Below are 22,226 nucleotides of genomic sequence, written 5' to 3'. Positions count from 1 at the left end.
GCTGATTTTGCATGAGATTAATCCAATCAAAGAAAGCAAGATGCATTCCAGTTTGAGTAATAGCAACGATTTAGAGACAAAGCTGAGATTAGACTCACTTGGTAAAAAATTTTTTTTTAAAGAAATGGCAGTGCGGCTCTATGATCAGTCATGCCAGGTCAGCTAAGCCTATCAAGAATGCTACAAATCCTTGATCTCTGTCCAAAGCCGAACTCAAAGCTTCCTATTAATTCACCTGACTCATGCCAAGTTATCCAATAAGCACTGCTACAGGAGCAGGTTGCTAGGAGCTAGGGGGGGGGGGGGGGGGGGGGGCCTGGTTTGATACATGATATTATGTAAATATGCCAGTCTAGCACACAATCCTGCATATGTTTGTACTTTGGACAGGTTGGCACAGTTTATGCTTGATCCTTGCTATCTAAACACATCTCTGTTTGCATATTGCCCGTGCTTTGCCAGATCATCTTTTATCAAAGTGCCATGATTGTTGTTATGAGTAGCCTATTCCTGTACCGGTCTGATTGAGGGTGAGGGTTTTAGCTGGCTGAATATTAGGGGTACAATGGATAGACATCTTGTTGCAGAACAATATTTTAAATTGCAATATTGATTAGGCTAAACATACAATAGGCTTGACTTGATCTGCTAAAAGGCAATGAACAACACCAGGCAATGGACAAACCATTATAGCTTTTCAGGGCTCAGGCAGATGTGGCACGAGGAAATCACCTGTCCGTGATCTCCCCTCGAGTAGCAGGCAACACCATAGCCTGGTGAAATAAGGGTTTTTTCCCTATGGCTTCACAAGGTGACATCTACACATTTGAAGTTACATGTCGTAGGGTTTAGTGCACGATACCACCTGTGAAACGTCTTCCTAAAGCAGTGCTGTGAACAATGCCCTTGACATATAGCTACAACGACGCAGCGTTTACATGCATTTTGACAGCCCCACTGAATGTCGAGTAGAGACATTTTTTCGTCTACCACCAACCCCATTAGTTTAAAAAAAACAAAAAAAACAGTGGCTCTCACTGCCTGCTGGCTCAACACTGCACCTTCACATGGCACAATGACATGCTTTGTCCACAGACAGCCGACAGATGTTGTGTAAAGACACCTTGTACCACGAACTATTCCCTGCACAGCGTTAACGACTCACCTTTTCTACTTTCTATCTCAAGCTTTTTAGGTGTCACACAATACGAAGCGGGTTTTCCTCCTTTTGTTTCAACTCAAGTCTTAATCGCTAACTCCGATACACAAACTGCGCAGCGCTTTTTGTTTTTATCCCTTACCTCCGCGGGGATACGAGTCCGCTCCGTTTCAAACCCGAAAATGCTCCGGGTGTCCTCCTCCGAAAGGCAACTTGGAAGTTTGATAGAAAGTTACGTGTTTGCCTCGCTGCGCTATGCAGCTGCAGGAGAGATGAGATCATTCAGGCAGTCTCCCCACTCTTTGCTCACTCTCTCTCTCTCTCTCTTTCACTCTGCCCCGGAGTCTCGCGAGAGAAGGGCAAACGTGGGGAAAGCAAACGTTTCCGTGGCAACAGTGCTCACCTGTAGTGTGTTTTACGGCTGTGAGGGCAGACGAAGAGCTCTCACTCTGTGTTGAAAACATGGGTTGTGAATTATGTACGCTAATAGACTTACTTTTTACTATGTTCAAGTCTGTTCAAATTTGACCACAACTTACTGATTTTCTTTTTTTAAAATGTTCTTATTTAGGCTATCTGTATTTTTTATTTATTTAGGACAAGCCTACTACACTGCCCTACAAAGGCAAAAGACCTTAACTCGCCAGAGTGTAGAACTAAGAAAAATTACTTTAAAGTCTTTTTGTTGTCCAGCCAAATGAGTTGCAGGCAGAATATTGGAAATGTGGCAATTCTTTGTCTTTTTTAATGAGGTTATTAATGTTCATAAAAATCTTTAGCTCAAACATGACCCTTGACCCTTATTTGGAAGTTAAGGTACTCTGCCTTTGCATTGCCTGTACAATAATAACGGGTCATGCCAAGGACAAAGGCATTAACTTCCATTTGATACTGTATTTCACTTGGTTGCATTGTTAAAATAACACAACCAAACACTATTTCTTTGCAACACTTTAGTCAAGCTACTGTGTGTGTCAGAAGTGCTTGATGACAGATATTAAAACAAAGGCAGAAGACCTTAACTCAGTTTGAGCATTCTGGAATGCTGCAATACAAAGGCAAAGACCCTTAAAAGTGAAGTTACAGGACTCTGCCTTGGTTTCTCGAGGGCTTTTGGAAGTTAAGGCAAATACAACCTACTATTTTCTCAAAAAAAACCAAAAACACAATTGACTCAAGATATCTGTCCACATAATAAAGTACATCTGTAATGTTCCAAAACTGACAAAAACTAATTTTTGAAAAAATTGAAGTTACTGCCTTTTGCCTTTGTAGGGCAGTACACATATAATTTGTTACAGCTAGATATCAAAGACAGATAGTGCAGGTACAAAGAAGTCATTAAGAAAGATTGCAGAAACAACATGGTGCTCAGAAAAACATTCAAATATTAACAAAATATAGCCTTTCGTTTAAGGAGGGGGGTAGTTCTTCGCTTCTGACTGCCGTGATGTTGTTTTGAAGGCAGAATACACATTTATAGACTTGCTGTATAATACTGAATTTTAATTAAGTTTTAGTAAACACTTAATGACAATTCTGTTTTGTGTTATACTGCATTATTGTATTAAAGTGTGGTTAGTTGAGTTTATTTTATCTTCAATTTGATCAACAGCCTGCATTATTATAAAGCATTTGATCGAGTAATTCATTACACCAACATAAGGATCTTTGGAGGTAATTTTTCCACAAACTGTGAGTAGAGGAGCAGTGGAGGGGTGGAGGAGAGGTCCCTGAAAGTCCTCCTCTTGTATTTGCTGCTTCTTATAAGCAATAATACTTACCTGACTGTCAACCACAGACCAGCAATCCTTTAAGATATATATTAATCAAGTGCCCTTGTGTCGTAACAACACATATCTGTAAATATGAAATGCAAAGTGTGACTCAGGGTTTCTACATGTAGACGTAAGAGAGTCTGGTGGCAGGTTGTTTCAATGTTGTCCCTGCAGCAACCTGCTAAACATACCAGGGCACTGCCTGTGGCTATGACATCATCAGCCGCTGATGTGAATAGGAGCGGATGTGCAGAAAATCCACTGCTTATCTGCAGACCTTGCAAGCAAGGCAAACTGTGCATAGGAAATTAAAGCTGGATGAGAGCTCATTAAAAGTTGCCAACATTCCTGCAATATTTGGCAACTTGTATCAGCAACTCTTACACAGAGATGCTGATAAAATAAACACTAACGGTGAATCAGCAGGCTGGGGGATGCATTATGCAGAGGGGTGCCTTATAAGTTATTGAAGTAAGAGTTTAAGTATGTAATGATACTATGCATCATAATTCCATACCTTTCAAATGTATTTCAAGCCACATTACTATGCTCACACAGACCTGTTCCAGACACAACATATATATATTAGTCAACCTTGTACAAGAGGCACAAGTCTTTATAGTAGCTCAATATACACGGTTCCATTAAATCACACAGTGCGAAAGAATTGTTGTTTTTAGGGTTTTATTCCAGTGCAAACATTGTGTGAGTCTCTCTGTGTGTGTGTGTGTGTCTGTGTGTGTGTGTGAGAGGAATGTTAATTTGTTAATGCATGATAGAAGGTACACATGTTTAATCAAGTCAGCAGCGCCATCTGCTGGTCACTGACAGGAACAAAAGGATATTCAAAAGGAAGTAACCTCCTAAAAGTGGTAATTTCTATTAAGTATACCCACGTTCAAACTTTCATATCACAATAAAATTCCGGTCACATATTTTGAATTCATTCCTCCACTACTCTTAAGCACTTATACAGCATCAGATAACATTCATAGCTTTTAGAATATCACCATCATTTAATAAGGCTTAAAAGTGTGGAGGACAGCATATCAGTTTTGAGCGTGATGGAAGAGAAGTCGTAAAGAGGTATAGGCTATTCTTAGGTCTTGGTTAATCTCAGCAGTCTTTGAATGTCAGGCTCTACGTCAATGGTGGGGAACTTTTTGCTGTATCTTTTAAAGGGCTCGCCTTCTGGCCCAATGAGGAACTTCTCAAAGTTCCAGGAGACATCCGTCCTGCTGATGGGACTCCAAACCAGAAACTTTGGGTCCTGCACGAGGGACTTTGGGTCGTCATCAGGATAGGGGAGCTTGTCTTTGAGATAGGCAAACACTGGGTGTGTGTTTGTGCCGTTGACGTCACACTTCTCAAAGATGGTGAAGTTGGGCTGATAGCCGCCGCCGGGACGCACATGCTGCAGGGAATTCAGAATCTCGCCATTGGAGCAGTTCTCCTGCAAAAACGCAAGAGTTCATACACATTTTTATTTCCAGCTCCACAGAAATATTGTCAATAAGGTTCATAGTCCGCTTCTCAATTTCAATATAACAGAAATGACAAAACAGAAACAATATCTGCCTCTATAAAGTGTCAGGCAGATCATTTAAATCCAAGTATAACAGCTCAAATAGCCTCTACAGCTTTGCATCAAGCTGCTCGGTGGCAAATACAAGAAGACTCATTCTTATCAATAAGCAAAGACTATAAAGGTCCAAGGCTCAACACCCTATTTTTAAAGTATAATATAATGGATATAATAAGCCAAGTCAAACCAGATATAACAAGCTCTTACCAGATTGTGTATATACTTTATGGTGTTTAACTAACCTGATATCCAAACTGGTTACAGGGAAAACCCAGAACCACCAGCCTATGAGGGTACTTGCTTTGCAGCAGGTTGAGCTCGCTGAAGTCCCGGGTGGTGGTGCCTCAGAGCGAGGCCACATTCTCAATCAGGACGACCCGGCCCCTGAACACGTTGAAATCCACGGAGTCTCCCTCCAGCGTGGTGGCCCTCAAGTCGTAAAAGGTCTTCGCGATGAACGTCATCTCGACTCCTTTGCTTGCGACACTTTGGAGGCAGACAGGATCTCAACGTGTGACTGTATCAAACAGCTTGGTCATGTGACCCGCTTCAGAAGAAGAAAGCTGCCTTTCAGGGGTGTCAAATGGCCCTGAAAGAAACTGATCTGCGCCTGAAATACAATACTCTTCGCACCTTTCAGAGAGCTTGGTAAAACCACAAGTAGGGCGAACATAACTTTTTTTCTATTGAATGGAGGTGTGTTGTCCTATACTTCTTAAACTTTGAGGTGTTTGAACTCTTTTTTACTGATCTGAATTTAAGTGGTTTATTGACGGAATTCTTCTCAAATAAAACTTTAATCCTGAGTATAAATCACATGTATTATAGCATGTATTTCACTTCACGGTATCTCTCTATCACATGTATCAGGTTTCTCTAATCAATGAAGATCTAACATAGGCTCACCTGTCTTTCACAGTGGGTGATAAAAAATTTACGAACCAACAGTTTGAACTCACTAAGGACTTCACTTCACTCTCCATTCAAATGTAGAGACTCTTCAAGGCTCGGACACCCAATACACGATTTGTAAACACCACAATTTATTAACTTATCCATGGCTTGATTTGAACATCCTTGAGTTGAAGTTAAAATTACACATTTAAGGCACTTTGGCAGAAACCTGGCACATTAATCTAAGCTGCAGTTAGACTGCTCGAATGCATAGGATACAAGAAGCAATGACAAGTCACAGTCATTAAGAGGAAAGCTGTACATATACATTCAGGATGAAAAATAAATATGCACTCCATTCAGAAAGGTCACTGAACAAGGCACTGTCTCGTTTGAGGAAATAAGTCTGTTGTGTAAATGAATCCACCCGTGCTCGGTTTGAGTTTCGAGGTGTAAATAATTCAACACCATCAACAGGCAACTGTGTTTTAGCATCCGTCTTTTTGCAGCTTCTGAGCTGTTGTTTCAATATAGATCTGTATGTTTTCAATGAACCTGTGTGTAAAGAATATGTTTTAGATTTTAAAATGTAACAGTTTACCATATATTGTGGAATATAGTAAAGTTATAGATTGAAGTGCATTCCAACAAGGAAAATGACGAAAATATTAAAACTTGTCAAAGTTATAAATGAGTGCAGGGATACTGTCTTGCTATGTTGATAAAATCTTCACTCTTCAAATGGTTAAGTGACCAAGTAACAGAAATGGCCCTCTGCTGGTTGTTGCTGCTAACTGCATCTACCAGTATGTTACTGTATCAACCGACAAAAGGGAACCAGTCGAGCACCTTCCCAGTCAGCAGGTCATGGTACGTTTGAGGAAGGAGATGGAGAGCTAAGTCTGTCTCTCTAAGTGGAAATTGTTTTTAGCATGAGCCATGGTGCTGTGGTGGCTCTTCTTCTTTTTTTTTTTTCAACAGGCGCAGCTCTTCCGAGTGTTTTCATTGGTGTCTTGATTGTCTTTCTCTGCATCCAGAGCAGCCTGATCCAGGTAATCATCCAGAGATCCCAGCAAGTCGTCCACATCTCGCATGTGAGCCTGCAGCACCAGTTCTGTCGCTCGTGTGAAGGCCTGAGGGAAGAGGAAAAACAAACAGATAATAAAATCAAATGCAGCAGGGAGTTCCCCAACATGTTTATTTTGAAATGCCTACCTCAATGATGTTAGTACTTGTGGAGGCACTGGTCTCAAAGAAGTCCATCCCATAATTTTCTGCTAGCTGCATGACCCAGGTAGATATGATAGAACATAGAACAGAGGCATTTTCAGGTTAGGTAAGTTTTTATTACAACTAAATGAACTGAGGGGTAAGAAGACCCCATGTTCAACTTAACGACAGAAAAACAGAGACCTTCCCCATACACACTTTGTCTCTACTTTAAATGGAAAAACAAGACGATTCAGACAAAAATACAAGTGAAGACAATATTAACTTGTTAAAATTATATTAAATTGTCCTTGTTGTCCCCATGAAGTGAAAAATACACGTTCCTGGTTTTAATCCAGAGTCCTGTGTTAAATGTTCAATTTCTGCCAAACATATTTCAATAAAGCATTCCCTGAGTGATTTTACATCCTGTACTTCCTGTAAAATGTTTCAATGTCTGGTGACTCATCCTGCACTCCTGAGCGTTTACTAATCTTTTGACCAATTAAAAACCAAGCAAACAATATGATCATCCCAAAGCTATGTCCCGCCTTATTTCTTGTGATTGGTTCTATCCTGTTTCAGTTGGAAATACTACACGACACAGCAGTTAGATACTCTCTTGGTTCTGTTTCATGGTGACTTGCATTATGCTGAGGGTTTTTGCTTCAACCAAAATGCTTCTATTGTTTACTTTGTATATTAAAGCAGAAATGTCAGTAGGGACATTTTTTTCAGAGCTGCTCTGTTCCGATCCGATTCTATTTTGATCATAATTGATTGTGTTATTGATGCTGTTGGTATTACGTGCAAGACTTTACAAAGCTGTACTAAATTGCCAGAATTGCATTGCATTGTGCTGGCTTCACATACAAACAGGAAGCAGCAACAACTGAAAGGTTTTCAAATGAAATATTTCAAAGTGACGTGTAAGGAATTGAGCCGTTCCATCTCTTCCTAACGTTGTCATGGAGACGATTTGTGCAGTTCAGTCTGAATGTCTTCAAAGCCAGACCGTGCGAGTTGAGAATGTTTAAAGTGCCCAAAGATCTTCCTTGAGCGGTGGTGTGGCTCGGCGCCGTCAGATGATGTCCGATATGTGGGGCACCGTACTGTATTGTATACTGTCTGTGATGTTTGTTGTGTGTTTGAATTGACCAGGTGGCAAATGAGTTTCCCCGCTGTGGATCAATAACATTTTCTAATCTAACCTAACCTAGGCTAGGGGTCAGTGTGCGTGCCCCATGTATGGAGGCTCCAAGCGAGGACCTGGGTTACTGACTCTATCCACTGTCCTATCTCCAAATAACGGCATAAAAAGCCCAAAAATCATTATCAGGATGTACCTCCACATGATTTGGGATGGTGTTAAAGTAAAGTTAAAGCCCAACATGTGTCTTTTTATGGACATTATTTAATAATTGCTTTAGAGGATATTAAACAAAACAAAAATATACCTAAATACAAAACTACATCTTTTTTCAAGAGAACATAAAATAGACTAAAGTAGACCAAAATAAAAAAAATTAACCGCTCAAACCAACCTTGCTTCCTTGGTCCTTTGACACCTGCCTACTGGGCTCATCATCTGCTTTGTTTCCAACCAATATCCTCTGCACCTTCACTGGAGCAAACTACAAACACAAAAAAAGAACAGAGGACATGACAGACAGCACCCAGATAAAAGGCCTCATCATGTCACTCATTCGAAAACCATAAAACTCAACAGTGATGAGAGGTTATACAAATACTGGATGACTTTGAAGAGTTACAAGTGCAAGAGGGCTTAACAAGGGTGCTTATTGTCTTACTTCATCCACATCGCTGGCCCACATGGCCAGGTGCTGAAAGGACAGCCTGTTTGTGATGTCGTAGACGAAGACGATGCCCTGGATGACGATTCAAAAAAAGAGCAACATTTAAAGAATGAATGTATCAGTGACTGAATGTAACATGACTCCTATATCATGACTCATTTAAAGGGATCACCTGTGCTCTCCTGTAGTACTGTTTGGTAATGGTTTTATAACGCTCCTGACCAGCTGTGTCCCTGCTCAGAAGAAGTGACAAAAATGCATCAGCAGAGGAGGATCATTCATTCATTTGTACATTAGCATACTGTTAATGTAATCAAATATACATAAATCACTTTACCTACCATATCTGAACTCGCACCTTGACTCCATCTATGTCTAGTGTTTTCATTTTAAAGTCAACTCCTACACAAAATAAAAGAAGAAAGGTCAACCACACTGAAAACGCCGTCATGGAAACCAAGTGTTTGTGGGGCCTTCAATGAGTGTTGTTCACAGACACTATGAGCCTTAATTAATCTCACTCACTGCATAGTGCTGACTCTAAAATGATAATGTATCCTTATGTTAACCAAAGTGATGTTTTTACCTGTTTGTTACCCGACAAGAGAGCTAACTTGACTGTCAACAACAGGAATTAATCACTTTCGATCCGTTCATCAGTTTCTATGTAAGAAAAGACAAGATACTGTGTACCATCGTCAATCAATTACCTACCATATTCTGTTTATCGTACATGTAAGATGTGTGAAAGGTCTACAGGGACGTTTCTCTCCTATGTTTAAAGTAATAAGTCCTAAACATATTGTACTATAGAATAAAGGGCAGAGCATTTACAAAGAGTAATCTCTACTGACCATGTCACAGAGATTTGACTTACAATAGTTCAACAAGAACATGCCGTGATAACATTAACAATGGCTCTGTTCCGTTCAAGGGTCCCATTTAGCTATGACAGTGTGACAGCAACATATTGGTTTATATTGTTAATGCTGAATACTGTAAATAAAAGATGCTTTAAATCTCTGTCCTGTTGTATTGTACTTTTTTTAAAAGACTTGTTTTTTTTTAATGCCTTTATTTAGAGATAGACAGTGGATAGAGTCGGAAATGAGAGACAAAGAGAGAGAGAGAGAGAATAGGGAATGTGGGAGAAGAGCCATAGGTCGGATTTGAACCCGGGCCGGCACTCGACCTCTGAACATGGGACGCATGCCCTCAACCACTCGGACACAAGCGCCCCCGTATTATTATTTTTTGAATGTTATTTACCCTACAAGCTATTTTAATGAACCATAAATTCTATATTATATGATAAAATGATGAATCCACTGATTTTATTTCAGCCGTAGTTGAAAAGCACGTGTGCTAATAACGACATCATCAATGGCTCTGTCCCATTAAAACACGACCATGTAACAGTGAGACATTCATTTATATTCTTCATGCTATTTGCTGCAAACAGATAACACATTTTTATAATGTATTATTCTTTACTTTAGTTGTTTATCCAAAACAGTTTATGACTATACACTACCTATTATGTTCCCAGGGATGTGAATTTGTCATATTAGAAGTGTGGACAACAGGAACGCAAGGAATACAAAGGAGAAATCCTGCCTGCATATTATCACATCTACTCTTTTGTAAAGCGCCTAGAGATAGCACTTGGCGTGATACAAATAATAATTGATTTATTGATAATAACATTAACAACAGCTCTGTTCTGTTAAACTGTCCCAATCAGACATGACCATGTGACAGTGTGACAAGTCATTTATATTCTTCATGCTGTGTATATTCTAAACAACACATGTTTAGACTGAAGTATCCTACTCTTTAAAGCTAGATATTCGTCATTATACTAAACAACACAAATAATATTTGCTATATTATTCCCAAGAGGTTTCACGATTTGAAGTCGTAGCATATAAGCGCATACTGTATAGGCTCGTAACTTTAACAACAGCTCTGCCATGACAGTGTAACAGTGAACTGAAAGAGGGCCTATAGTCAATAATAAATGCATCAACTGATCATTTACGCTCCACAACACAATGCTCTGCACCTACACTTGTACTTCCTTTTGAGCACAAAGCATGCAGTTGGTCAGGTGACACCATGAAAGGTGAATGACTCCATTAAAAACCTAAGTTTTAACAATTATCATTATTGATTTGGAAGTAGGGCTCCCAGTGAATCAGAAAAAGTTCCTCTTGTAATGATCTCACAGTATTTCTTATTCTAATGCTGCTGGTTTTCTCCATCGCTGCAGCCTGTGGGAGAAACACGGATGTGAAATAAGCATCCCTGTTGAGGGACTAATTGATGATGCAAGACTGGAGGAGCCAGTCTAATGTTCTCATACCACAACACAATGGATCTAGTAGAAAATCAGATGAATAAGCACATGGTCAAATAACTTTGATTAATTCCATAAAGCTTTCCCACAATCCAGCTTCACCTCAAACACCGTCTAACCTGAATAAAGCTCCCCTCTAAACTCCAGTCACAACAAACTGTATGCTGCCTAACATGGCGGCATGTGGTGATTGTTTTCTGTGTTGAAGAGGAAGAGAATTCTTCTTGTTTCATTTCAAGCAGCCTCACAATTCATTCCTCCAAGTCATCGGTCGACCACAAAGTCAGGAAAAGAGGCAGCACTGAGGTGAAGCACTGAGCGAACAGATGGATCCACAAAGTGTCACTACTGTGATAAACAAAGGGATAAAATAACAAACAATATGATGGCACAGAAATGAAAATGTCAGAATTGTTGTTTTTATGTGTCGTTTTTTTAACTATTAGACTTCCTTAACATTGTTTTTGTTGCACATCTATCAGACCTGCTGTCTCAGACCTCTCACACGTCATAAGTTTAGATATATATCTTTATTAAAATCGTAATTGTGTTAGCATGGTCTCTATTTGTATAGCTGACTTTCCACTGACAGGTTCTCCTGTTAGTTTCAGGGCTGTTATGGCCTGGGGCACTTTGCACTAATCCTACTTGCAAAATAGGCCTGCTTCAAAAACTTTCAACAAAAGGAAACTACAATAAAAAATGTCCCAGCTACGACGTTTATTCAGCCAAACTTGAGGCAGAGTAACGGATTAAAGGAGGGGACTAACACAGCCCTATAATGATTCTTCACAAACGTCAGTGAAAAGCAGGTGAAACCTTGTTGAATGACTTACCGATGGTGGAAATGTGTGTAGGGTTAAATTCACTATCCGTGAACCTGCGCAGCATACAGGTCTTCCCAACACCCGAATCTCCGAGCATGAGCAACCTGACCAACACGTCGTACTGTTTAGCCATGACCAAAAGTTAAAACCCTGAGAGAAGCATGACTCTCCCATGTAGCTGTGCTCGGTGATGTTCTCAGCTTCTCACGCGCACCGTTGCTGTATGCTGCTTTCAGAGTCCCACGGAAAATCCTGCTCCTGAAAAAAGAAACATTGTTAAAAGAAAAAAAAAAACTCTACTCTAACAACTCTAATGATTTTGCAAAAGCAGTTTAATAAAGGCAATATTCTAAGTAATAAATTTGTTATTTTTTGCGGCTCGCTGGCATATTTGAGCAAGCAAACAAACAGATAGCTTACTTATGTTAAATGTTCAAGGTATAATAGGCATCCCAATTATTGTTTTTGGTTTTTTTTCTCATGCCATCATCCTTTCTACTGTGCAGTTTATACACTGCATCAATAATGCCAACAGTAAATTAGGCTATATCAACAAGGCTGCATCATGTTGCAATGTGCAGTGAAATATCCCACGGCTCCAGAATGCAGCATCAAACCTGCATCCTTGAAGAGGCTGCTTCATGGAGTGGGAGTGACAGCTGGGACACATCAATGAGCTGATTCCAAATTCAATATTTGAACAATACGAGGCAGAGCAGTAACCAGGTTATGAAGACTGAGATAATAAGTCTAAATTAATCCCAAAAAGAACCCCACCCACTTTACAACTTTTCGATTAACCCCTAAAGGCTCAAATCCCTTGTACATTCAAATATGGATCATCTGTTCACATTTTGTGTTTTAACTGGTCCTAAACACCAGGGGTTCCCAAACATTTCAGCCCGGGACCCCCACTATGCCTATTTTAGTAATTTATTGTCAGAAAGGCTACTGCAGAACACAAGTAATCTCCATGTATAAACTGTAACACTGAGTATACATACACAATTGAATAAACAGACACACAGGTGATGTCTGTGTGTATTTTTTTCATAGACAGCAACAAACATTATTGCAGTTATGTGCAAACCTATAATCAGTATTTACAGGCTATGGTGCAAACTCACATTTAAAGGATTTTTTACATTTCACTTTAATTTCAGCCTAAATCTCACAAGCCCAACTTTGGGAACCACTGCTCTACAGTGCCAGCGGGTGTTTTTGGTTTAAATAATTGTTTTATACGTGTAGGCATAAAATGATCATAAAATATGTTAAACTATCCAAGTCATACATTAAAACCCTGTCCAATGTGTAATACCCCTCAAATGTAACTCTCCCACAGGCCAAAATGTCCTCTATGCATTGTGTCCTGGTGGTTACCTAAATGAAAAAACACGTCTCCACATACTTTTTAAGTACTTACTTTTATAACCGTAAAGCACATTAAGATTGTTTAACAAAACATAACTCAAATTAAGTGATGTAGATAGATTTGTAAACCATTATACTGAAACAAATCAGGTGCAACAAAATACTAAACTCTGCTACACGAGTACTGACAAAGACCAGAAGAAGAGTCCACATTACACCTGTTTTAAAATCTTGACACTGACCTGCCTGTTAATTTTCGTATTGATTTTATAATTATTTTATACGTTTATAAATGACTACATGGCCTTGCACCAGATAACCTCTCTTAAGGTGATTTTAGGTTATTAACACTTCCAGAGGATCTGAGAGGAGCCGAGAACATTGACATTTATGAGCTCAATTATTCAGTCTGGCTTTTTGGTAGTGCTTTATTATGCCTATTATTTATTTACTTCATATTTTTATATGAACATCTTACTGTTGAATTTGTTTTTAAATTATTTCTTTTTATTTATTATCAAAGTGATTATTTTATTTATCTTACTTAAACTGTAATTTTTAGAATCTTATTTTTAATGTGTATTTTTACTTTGTTATTGTCTTTTTATTTTACAATTTTAAATGTTTGTATGTAATACATTTTATTATCTTTTTTGTCTTGTCTTTTTATTAATTTTTTTATCTTTATTTTATTTTATTAAATTCTTATTGGTGTGCATTAGTCTAAATGATTTTTCAAACTACTTTTCGTCATTCACTTTAGTGAATGTTAATTTGTATTATAGGTGCTATATAAAGACATAATTTGTTTGATTAATTCAATAATATAACTTCAATGACTAAAGTTAGAAGCTGCTTTTTTTTTAACACATTGTATTGGGACTGAGTTCATTACATCACTCGTGTTTCCCTCTAAACAAATTCAAACATTTATGATGTGATTTTATTAAAAACAGGTTGAGTCAAAAATACATCCCAAAAGGATAAAATATTTTTATTTATAGTTTCATAATAAAGGTATGCCTCAACTTGCAAGACAACCGTTGGCAGTATGTACAACATACCTGTAATTTCCACGGAATGGAACAAACAAATATTGATTACATACACACTAACTTTACCTCTGAAAAAAGGAAAAAAAGAAAGATTAACATTCCCAGCACAGGCAAATATTTCAAGGGAAGGCTTTTCTTTGCAGAGCTGACACCATGTAAGAGTATACAGTGTTATATACAACACACTGAGAAGGACTTCCATTAACAAAAATAAAAGGTCACTATCCGTGAACTGCATTGCGTAACATTCAGCATCCATTAGGGGATTTTTTTATTTCATTTTTTTTTTACACCCACATTTAATCTGGTGATCATAAAAATAGAGGACAATAAACTGCTGGACCCGTGTTAAAGCCACTCAAACAGCAGGTCAACTTCTTCATCCTCCAGTGTCCTCTGGAGAATCTTAGGCCAAACAGAAGGAGATCAGACATCACGGTTAGAAACCAATTCTGGTGCATCACTATAAATAGAAGGGTTCATTTGATTACACAAACATTTTCAAGGACAAAAACTTGAGCCACCTACAACGAATGAGGAGGGGTGCATTTTGCATTACAGACATTTTTCAAAAACGCAACTTCACATTCTTTCCTGGAAAAGTACGAATATTATAAAGGTCAACTATCCCTAATTGAAGTTTTTGTCAAAGGTAGTAAAGTCTCACAACTGCAACAAAGAAAAGAAACTTTTCATTGTATGTAGCTTTACTAAAGCCTCATTACACGTCATCTCCTCATTTGATTATGAAAGGTTACCATGAGGTTTGAAAAGCGTAAAGTCCTTCAAAACTGCAGAGCTGCCTCACTGTGGGGGGGTCTTAGAGATGTTGCTGGGCCACACAAAGGAGTGGCAGGGATGCTTGCCAGGAGGAAAAGGGAAGGTAGAAGCGTTTATTTGTACATAAGAGCACCTCTCTCACACTGCCTCCACCTCACCTCCTGGATTGGCGTAAGATGGCAGAACTGAGTAGGTAGGAGGAGTCAGGGAGGCGGGGGGGTTGGGAAGAGCTGGTGGGGCCAAAAAAGAGTCTGTTTGGAGAACCAGACCGAGTCTAGCTGGGATCCACGCGCAGCTTCTTTCTGTTGGGCGGCTCGTCTGGCTCTGATTCGGAGCTGGAGTCAGACCCGCCGTCAAAGGCGGACACCGCGCTCCCTTTGCGGTTTGTGTACAAGCTGCTGTCAGAAGAGTAGTTTGTCTGGAGCTGAGTGTTCCCCTTGGCCTTCTCGAGTGCACGAACTACAAAAATACCATAAATAGAGTAGTAAACACTACCACAAAAAAAACTAAAAAGAAAAAAAAAAAAAGTTTGAAAAGTTCCTCTTACCCTGCTGCTCCAATAGTGCATTCTGCTTCTTAAGGTCGTCGATGTCTTTCTGGTGGGTGTGATTTTTTCGCCTCATGTACTGGATGTACTCGGTAGCTTTGTCTAGAATCTGTGCTCGGGAAGCCTGTTTGACAGAACTCTGTCAGCAGAAAGTTCAGAAAGCACAAGTTGGGAAAAAGCTGCAGTATCTTTCTGTCCAGTTGGAACAAGTCATTCAGTGATCACAGTGTTACAAGTCTATGGGCCCTATTTTGACGGCGTAAAGCACGAGGCGCACAGCGATTTGGGGCGTGTCCGACTATATTTTGGTTTTCAAGCGGTGCACAATCTGGACGCAGAGCGCAAAGAGGTTGGATTAAGTCCCTTGGTTAGACATACTGTAGGTGTGCTGTGGGTGTAACATGGTCCAAACGAATCAGTGTTCCCCCTCATCCCCTTTAAGAACCCGCAGGCTGGCGGGTTACAGTTACTCTTAATTAGACCGACCTCAGGCCGGCTCATTGAACTTCTCTCCTTTCATCGTGTCCCTGAACACACAGGACACTGTGTGAAATACATTGAAGGCAGATTGAAGTTATATTTCACTGAATTATTCCCACAATCAGAAACGATCAGAAAGACAAGGTGAATATTTCTGCATGAAGCACAAAACATATCCTCATTAATTGTTCAAACCTCCGCACACACCGACAAGATCGCAAAGGATTTTTGTGAACTAATGTTCTGTGTTTTAAATATCAAATAAAAGGTAGACTGTAAACATTTATTTCCGGATTTTTCTCTGTTCGAATACTCGTCTGTATTATCTAATGCGCGCATATTTGACACCAGACAGTCTGTATTCATATCTGTGGGCTCAATTATCAGTGGCGTTATCAGTATGCGAGTGTGTGTACTTCTGCATGTGTTGGTATTGGAGCGAGCGTGCACGGAGGAGTACTTGGAAACAAGTACCTCTTCAGCTTTAAACAAGGAGAGCACCGGGTGTTAAGATGACAACAGCGTCAGGCTGAGCTTTGCGCCGTGTACGATAGGGCCCCAATATGTTACCATTACATTCTTAATCAGGATTATAAGCAAAAAAAAAAAAACAATTCTTAAACACACATGCTTGAAATGACATATGAGTGAATAACTGCTGGTACATGCTTTACCTGTATCAAACCTTGAAATGATTCCGTTCTCTTTTTTTTTGCTTTCCAATGCTGTTCTGTTCTGTAACCTGAGTAAAGTCCGCCTCTTATCATAATTGCTGGCACTTTGCTGACCATGATCAACATTACACTCTGCTCAATTCTCGCACGGTGACTTGTTGATCATAATCGTCTCATGAACCCGTTTTTTATGGGCACGGTAATTAAGTGTAATAACTGATAGCAATAATAGTATCACTAAATGTAAGCCTCAGGTCACACATGTCACTGCCTGTAAAACGTTTTTATTAAATTTAAATGATTTACTGACTAATTACTGGCAGTTTCCACAGGACCTGTGTGCGTTGCGTTCCCTCTGCACAGCGGACTCCGGAGCTGATCGCTTCCTCTCTACTCGATGCTAGTGTTATCAATTCACAAGCCGCGGTCGGTCTCTGTCGCGTATCGGCGTCACTCCGCTATCTTCCACTGCAAACACACACAGAGTCAATTTTTCGGCCTGATCCCACACTGCAGGCACACGTCACGCTGAACTTAGCAGCTCGACCCGGACAGGAAGTCAGACAAGTGAACGCACAAAGAATCCCGTCAATGTTCAAACGCCTGAGCGATCGCATATCTCATCACTTTATCAACACTACGTTAAAACAGGCACCAAATTTACAGCAAATCAACTTGTCGAAAGACAAAGAAACCTGTTGTTTGCAGGTTGTCCCCGTGTGATCTTGTGAACCCGCGAGTCGAGCTGCTCCACTACACTTACGCTCCAGAAGTGAGCCAGTGGGGTAGGACATGTGGCACCGGACGCAGCAAAACCCCCATCAGAGACGATACACTGAGCACACAGATCCTGTGGAAACCGCCACTTAAAGATGAACTGTAGTTACAAACATTCGCTCTCTATTCAGCAGTGAGGTTGCTAAGCTGCTAAAAGGTGTTAAAGGTGTAGGAGCCATAATGTGTATTTTACCTCTGTTGATTATTTATTATTATTTCTCGCTCCTTAAATGCGTTTGATATCATTTCTGGTAATGTGCAGTGGCCGTGGTTTTACCTGTTCAGCTGTGTGGTGAGTGAGTTTGAATATTGTCTGTTGGCCGTCATCGTCATGGTAATCATTATTGTCATCAATCATTATCCTCTTTTGGACTTTTGTTTAGAATTATTTTTTCACTCTTTTGTTTAAGAAATCAACAAACTTAACAAAATATCTTTGAATTTGATTTTTTTTTTTTTTTTTTATAAGAAAGAGTGACAGTAACAGGCCCACTCAGTCTCTGTGCAGCATTCTTCAACCTCAGCCGCCACATCAATAGAGCTGCATTTCATTGACTTTGAAAGATATCCAGCCAGTGTAAGTTTCACTATGATGCATATGTAATTTTTTTTTTTTACTTTTATGATTCCTAGATATTATGGAGAAAATCAACATTTTAGATTCACACATGAACATTATGCAGCTGAATTATATTTGGAATATACTCATCAGGAGAAGAAATGCTAATGTTACTCCGACAATGTTCATGTGAGAAATTAGCTAAGTCATGACAACAGCGTTCACTTAAAAAAGACTGGTAGAGATATCACAAGTCAATCCTCACCTTCTCTCCTTGTAAAGCAGGCACAGAGTCTCGTAAACCATGGAAGCTGTCTTTGATGTGGTCCCTGCGTTTGCGCTCCAGCGCGTTGTGATGTGCTCGCTTGTCTGCCTGCAAAGGGACCAGCAATGATTAGAAGGAAAACACAGAACATGATGAAACCCACGTTTACTTGACTCAAAGATGAGTTCAGCAGGTGAAGGAGATCCGTCTTAAGCTGCAATCTGCAACCACTTTATATTGCAAGCATACATAATACGTAGTGGTATGAACATTGTTAACATCTTGATGTCATTTTGCCGATAGAATAAAAGAGAAATGGAACTATTGTAGAAACTGTTAGCGTTTACATGTGACTTGTTCAGCACATGCTGTGGCTTTGCAAAAGTCAAAATAGAAAAAAAAAACGAGCCACATCCATTTCGTAAGACAAGTGCGTAGGAGAGCAACGTGTCCATCAAAGACTTAAGAGGTAAACTTCTGCACACTGTCTCTAACGTGCAAACAAACATTTATTAGTCAGAGACAGCGTGCAGGAGTTTACCTCTAAACTTTTGCAGAAGTCACTCAGTTCAGCCTAAAGCTAGATGCTGTTTGAGGTGGGCACCTCATACAGACGAGGAGTAGGATCAGAAAAAAAACACAGTCCAAGTTAAAGACTGGAAGACAGGAAGAATTCCAGACTGGAGGGAAAATGTTCCAAACGCCATTGTTAAATTTCAAACTGGAGCAACAACAGTGTTCCGTCAAACTGAACACAACGTGGACAGAAGCTTCAGATACCAGATTTGTGTAATTTATGCCAAACATACAAAAAATATGCATTTGGGTGTTAGCAATTATGTTATGTCAAGCAATTGCTGCATGTCAAGAAAACTATATTTTATGTTCTTTTACTGTTTGTTTAACTATCCTGTTATATCAGTCCATAAATGTAGGGTAAACAGGCCTGACAGTACACAGTATGTTTCCAAAGCTCCAAAGCTGGAGATCTCAGCTTAATCAAATTGGGGGAGGGGAATCCATAGCTGACAAATATGTGACCAGCTCGAAGATCTGACACAATTTCATGTGAAAAGTGTTTTAACACACTGGTCTTTTAAATGCAGCTGAGTTGTAAACCACGGAGAATACTTATTACCACGGACAGACCATAAGGTTTCACTTTAAAAGATATGTATCACATGTTATGTGAGGTACTGCAGCACCGCTTGGTTCCCGTTGTAGGAGAACGTTTTTTCCAAAAGGACTCGCAAGGAAAGAGCAGACGAACATGGCAGGAACCTAATCGGGGAAAACATGAAATAAAAACCCTAACGCAGCCGTTTCTAGTGTTTCTATTTTGACTGTACGGCCAAGTGAGACGTCGATTTGGTTGCTGGCGCTTTTATTTGTGCAATTACGGCACTGGTACCCGGAGTGGCCAAAATGGACGTTTAAAGTCTCGGGCTTAATATTTGTGCCTGATTTACTGCGCACACATGACACACAAAAACACTAAGAACGTGTCTTGTTTAAAATATTGTCAGATAAAAAAAAAAATAATTTAAAAACGACTTATGTGTCATAATGGAAGCAGATTGCATTAAAACATTTTAAAATGTGCAGTAAAATGAGTGTATACTCCATTTCTAATTAAATTAATATCACCATTGCAGTATAATGAGATATTATATTATTGTAATATTTGAACCATCTGAAGAAAAAAAAACCCCCGATGTTTAAGAGTTCAAATATGAAGCAAGTATTTGTCGCAAGTTACATGTTGGATTCGTGCTCACTTTCTTTATACTTTCTTATTTTGATTGTACCACGAAATGACTCAAGAATCAATATAATTATTGTTTTAGAAAAAGAAAAGTGCAGGTAGTTTGACAAAAAAAAAAAAAAAGCAAGTAGGCAACTATTTTGCCTACGATTACGCTCGAGAGTAGTCAAAGCGGAAATTCACTAGGATTCGCAATAAACCCATTATGCAACCAGTTTTCTGATTGCTAAATAAAAATGGTGATTTCCTGTTTTCTATCTGCAAAGGTGAATCAATTTCATTCCGTGTTACATAACTGGACACATTAGGCAGTTCAAATTAGTATCTTTTAAGTAATAATTTGCTAGTAGATATGTCTTTTAGGTCTTTACGCGATTAATAATCCATCATTTTTTTTGGCTGCTGTCAGCTCCCGTAACGTAATTGCGCGAACAGCTGCGCAACACGAATCTAAACGGAGTCTTGCTCCAACATGTTTCCTGTAAACCACATCTTACAATTTTCTACGAAGTAAAACGACATGTCTCTTTCACCAGACTAATGTACTCAACTTCCATTATAAAAAGCCAGCGTGGAAACAGTCTTTAACAACACTTCTAACAGCTCACTTCCTTATGTGTCTGCTATGTTAGCCAAAAAAATAGGACCCTGCAAAGCTAACTAGCCCAATCTGATAGCGCAGGTTGGCATGAATGTTAAAGTTGCTGTTGGCTTAACATTTTGCCTAGCTAATTCTAGAGGAAACTAAACCACGTACATCGCTGTCGACTTCGATGTCATCGTTTTCACTCATTCTTCGGTAAAAAAAAAAAGCTCTGAGGGAGGGGGAAGAGGAAAAAAACAAGCAGCTGTCAAAACAAAGTGCAGCGACAACTGAGGGCAAATAAAATGTAGCACGGAGCTTCGCTACAGCAGAGACATGACGAGCGACGGCTTCTCCACACGTGATTCGCCTACACATGGACGGGAAAACATTAACAGCGCAGGCGTAACAGAATGAGTCCTTATGGGTAATGGAGTCACTTTCAAGATTCCAAACGCTTTCGACCCGGTGATGCGCCTTCTTTGTTTGAACTACATTTCCCACAAAGCATGCTGATTTTGGAAGCGCCCACCTATAGACACCGTTATCGCCTACAAGTTGCAAACACAGCATCCACAGCAACCTTCGGTGTTTTGAATGTGGAGTTGCGGAAATGTGTTGTGTTGTACACAGTAGTTCATTATGCGTGAAACAATCAGAAATAGATATTTTACATGCGTGTATTTGATGTGACATTCTCTGCAGATAATTCTTCCATGTAAATGTGATTCTGTTTGAGGTCCATGTTGCTCTGTGCTGGAAGCTTGTTGTTTGTGTGGTCTCTGGCATCCGGGTAGTGACCTTCAATAACCGAGTCTCTTCTTCTCTCAGCATATGATTATGAGGCCATATGGTGGCCTAGCTCACTTTGGCTGCCCTCCCCCACTCACCATCAATGGCTGTACACTTGCCTCCACAGGGCCTTTAAATAGCTTCTGCAGCAAGCTATCACTGCTTATAAACTGAGTACAGGTTGTGCTATAAAGATTCAAGGCTACTTTATGATCAGGAATTGCATTTGCCTTCAACTGTATGTTACACAAAACTGAGCATTGGCTATTTTACGTTCCAAAATACGTCCTATATGAGTGCACAATTTATCATCTCATATTTCATTTCATTTATATGCTTAACAAGAGGGTTTCAAGAGAAACACCATACCAGCACATACAATCTTCATTATCTCCAGTCCCACAAAAGAAGACGAAAAAAAAGCCACACAAAGAAAAATTCCAACAAGGGCAAAAATGTAAACACCAAACTTAGACCGAAAAAACTGCTCGGTGTGTGATACAAATCAAGATACTTTGTCTGTCTTGAAGAAGTAGTTCAGCCCTGGAGAAAAACATTTTTTAAGGGGTCATAGTGCTGACATCGCTATTTAAAAGCACACAGTGATACTGTAACTGGCACAATGCTTGACTTGTCCTCAGTCAGTTATTTTTTCTTTTTTCTTTTTGATTCTCCAGTCTTTTATTCTTCTCATACTTACAGTGTACAATCTTAGTTTTAGTGACAAATTGAAAAATATCATAAAATACATGAAATTATCTCCAAATTAAGGCGTCACATCATGGCATTCACTTTTCTCTGACTGGTTCATTTTAGTTTCTTCTACTTTCTTTCTTTCTTTTGTTTTACTTTGCTATTTGAAAAAGGTTTCTTATGCATTTGTATCCACTCCTGCATAACTGTATTAATAATGCTTTTATGTTACTTTTTACTGAGGCTTATGTAGA

General features: G+C 39.4%; 4 protein-coding genes across 6 annotated transcripts in view; all 4 read right to left on the bottom strand.

Annotated features, from left to right (window-relative positions):
* LOC109981291 (signal-induced proliferation-associated 1-like protein 1) overlaps positions 1-1,462 on the bottom strand; it is a 35,044-nt gene extending 33,582 nt beyond the window's left edge. Inside the window, exon 1 of one of the 2 annotated variants that reach the window (XM_020630005.2) lies at positions 1,302-1,462. The gene's annotated coding sequence lies outside the window, so the exon portion shown is untranslated. The remainder of the gene's footprint in view (positions 1-1,301) is intronic. The other variant, XM_020630007.2, reaches the window with a different exon arrangement.
* A 2,163-nt stretch (positions 1,463-3,625) lies between these two features.
* gpx2 (glutathione peroxidase 2) lies at positions 3,626-5,416 on the bottom strand. Its single transcript, XM_020630103.3, has 2 exons — positions 4,765-5,416; positions 3,626-4,390 (listed from the first exon to the last, which is right to left on the bottom strand). Exons 1-2 carry the CDS (start codon positions 4,984-4,986, stop codon positions 4,037-4,039), a joined length of 576 nt encoding a protein of 191 aa, XP_020485759.2. The 5' UTR covers positions 4,987-5,416; the 3' UTR covers positions 3,626-4,036.
* Positions 5,417-5,543: 127 nt separating this feature from the next.
* Positions 5,544-12,460, bottom strand: LOC109981272 (ras-related protein Rab-15). Its single transcript, XM_020629982.3, has 8 exons — positions 12,049-12,460; positions 11,638-11,886; positions 8,784-8,844; positions 8,615-8,675; positions 8,437-8,514; positions 8,170-8,259; positions 6,632-6,697; positions 5,544-6,549 (listed from the first exon to the last, which is right to left on the bottom strand). The coding sequence occupies exons 2-8, from the start codon at positions 11,759-11,761 to the stop codon at positions 6,391-6,393; spliced, it is 639 nt and encodes a 212-aa protein (XP_020485638.1). The 5' UTR covers positions 11,762-11,886; positions 12,049-12,460; the 3' UTR covers positions 5,544-6,390.
* Positions 12,461-13,971: 1,511 nt separating this feature from the next.
* LOC109981303 (protein max) lies at positions 13,972-20,837 on the bottom strand. Of its 2 annotated transcripts, none has more exons than XM_065966290.1 (4): positions 20,662-20,837; positions 18,140-18,247; positions 15,385-15,523; positions 13,972-14,462 (listed from the first exon to the last, which is right to left on the bottom strand). In XM_065966290.1, the coding sequence occupies exons 1-4, from the start codon at positions 20,695-20,697 to the stop codon at positions 14,437-14,439; spliced, it is 309 nt and encodes a 102-aa protein (XP_065822362.1). In that variant the 5' UTR covers positions 20,698-20,837; the 3' UTR covers positions 13,972-14,436. The 2 variants fall into 2 exon arrangements, with proteins under 2 accessions (XP_065822362.1, XP_020485687.1); XM_020630031.3 differs by having other exon boundaries at positions 13,972-15,296; positions 20,662-20,830.
* Positions 20,838-22,226: the final 1,389 nt, after the last annotated feature.

The sequence above is a fragment of the Labrus bergylta genome, chromosome 18 (genome assembly GCF_963930695.1).
Source record: "Labrus bergylta chromosome 18, fLabBer1.1, whole genome shotgun sequence".
Classification (NCBI taxonomy): domain Eukaryota; kingdom Metazoa; phylum Chordata; class Actinopteri; order Labriformes; family Labridae; genus Labrus; species Labrus bergylta.
The sequence above is the reverse complement of the archived record's forward strand: the minus strand, read 5'-3'. Positions and strand labels throughout refer to the sequence as shown.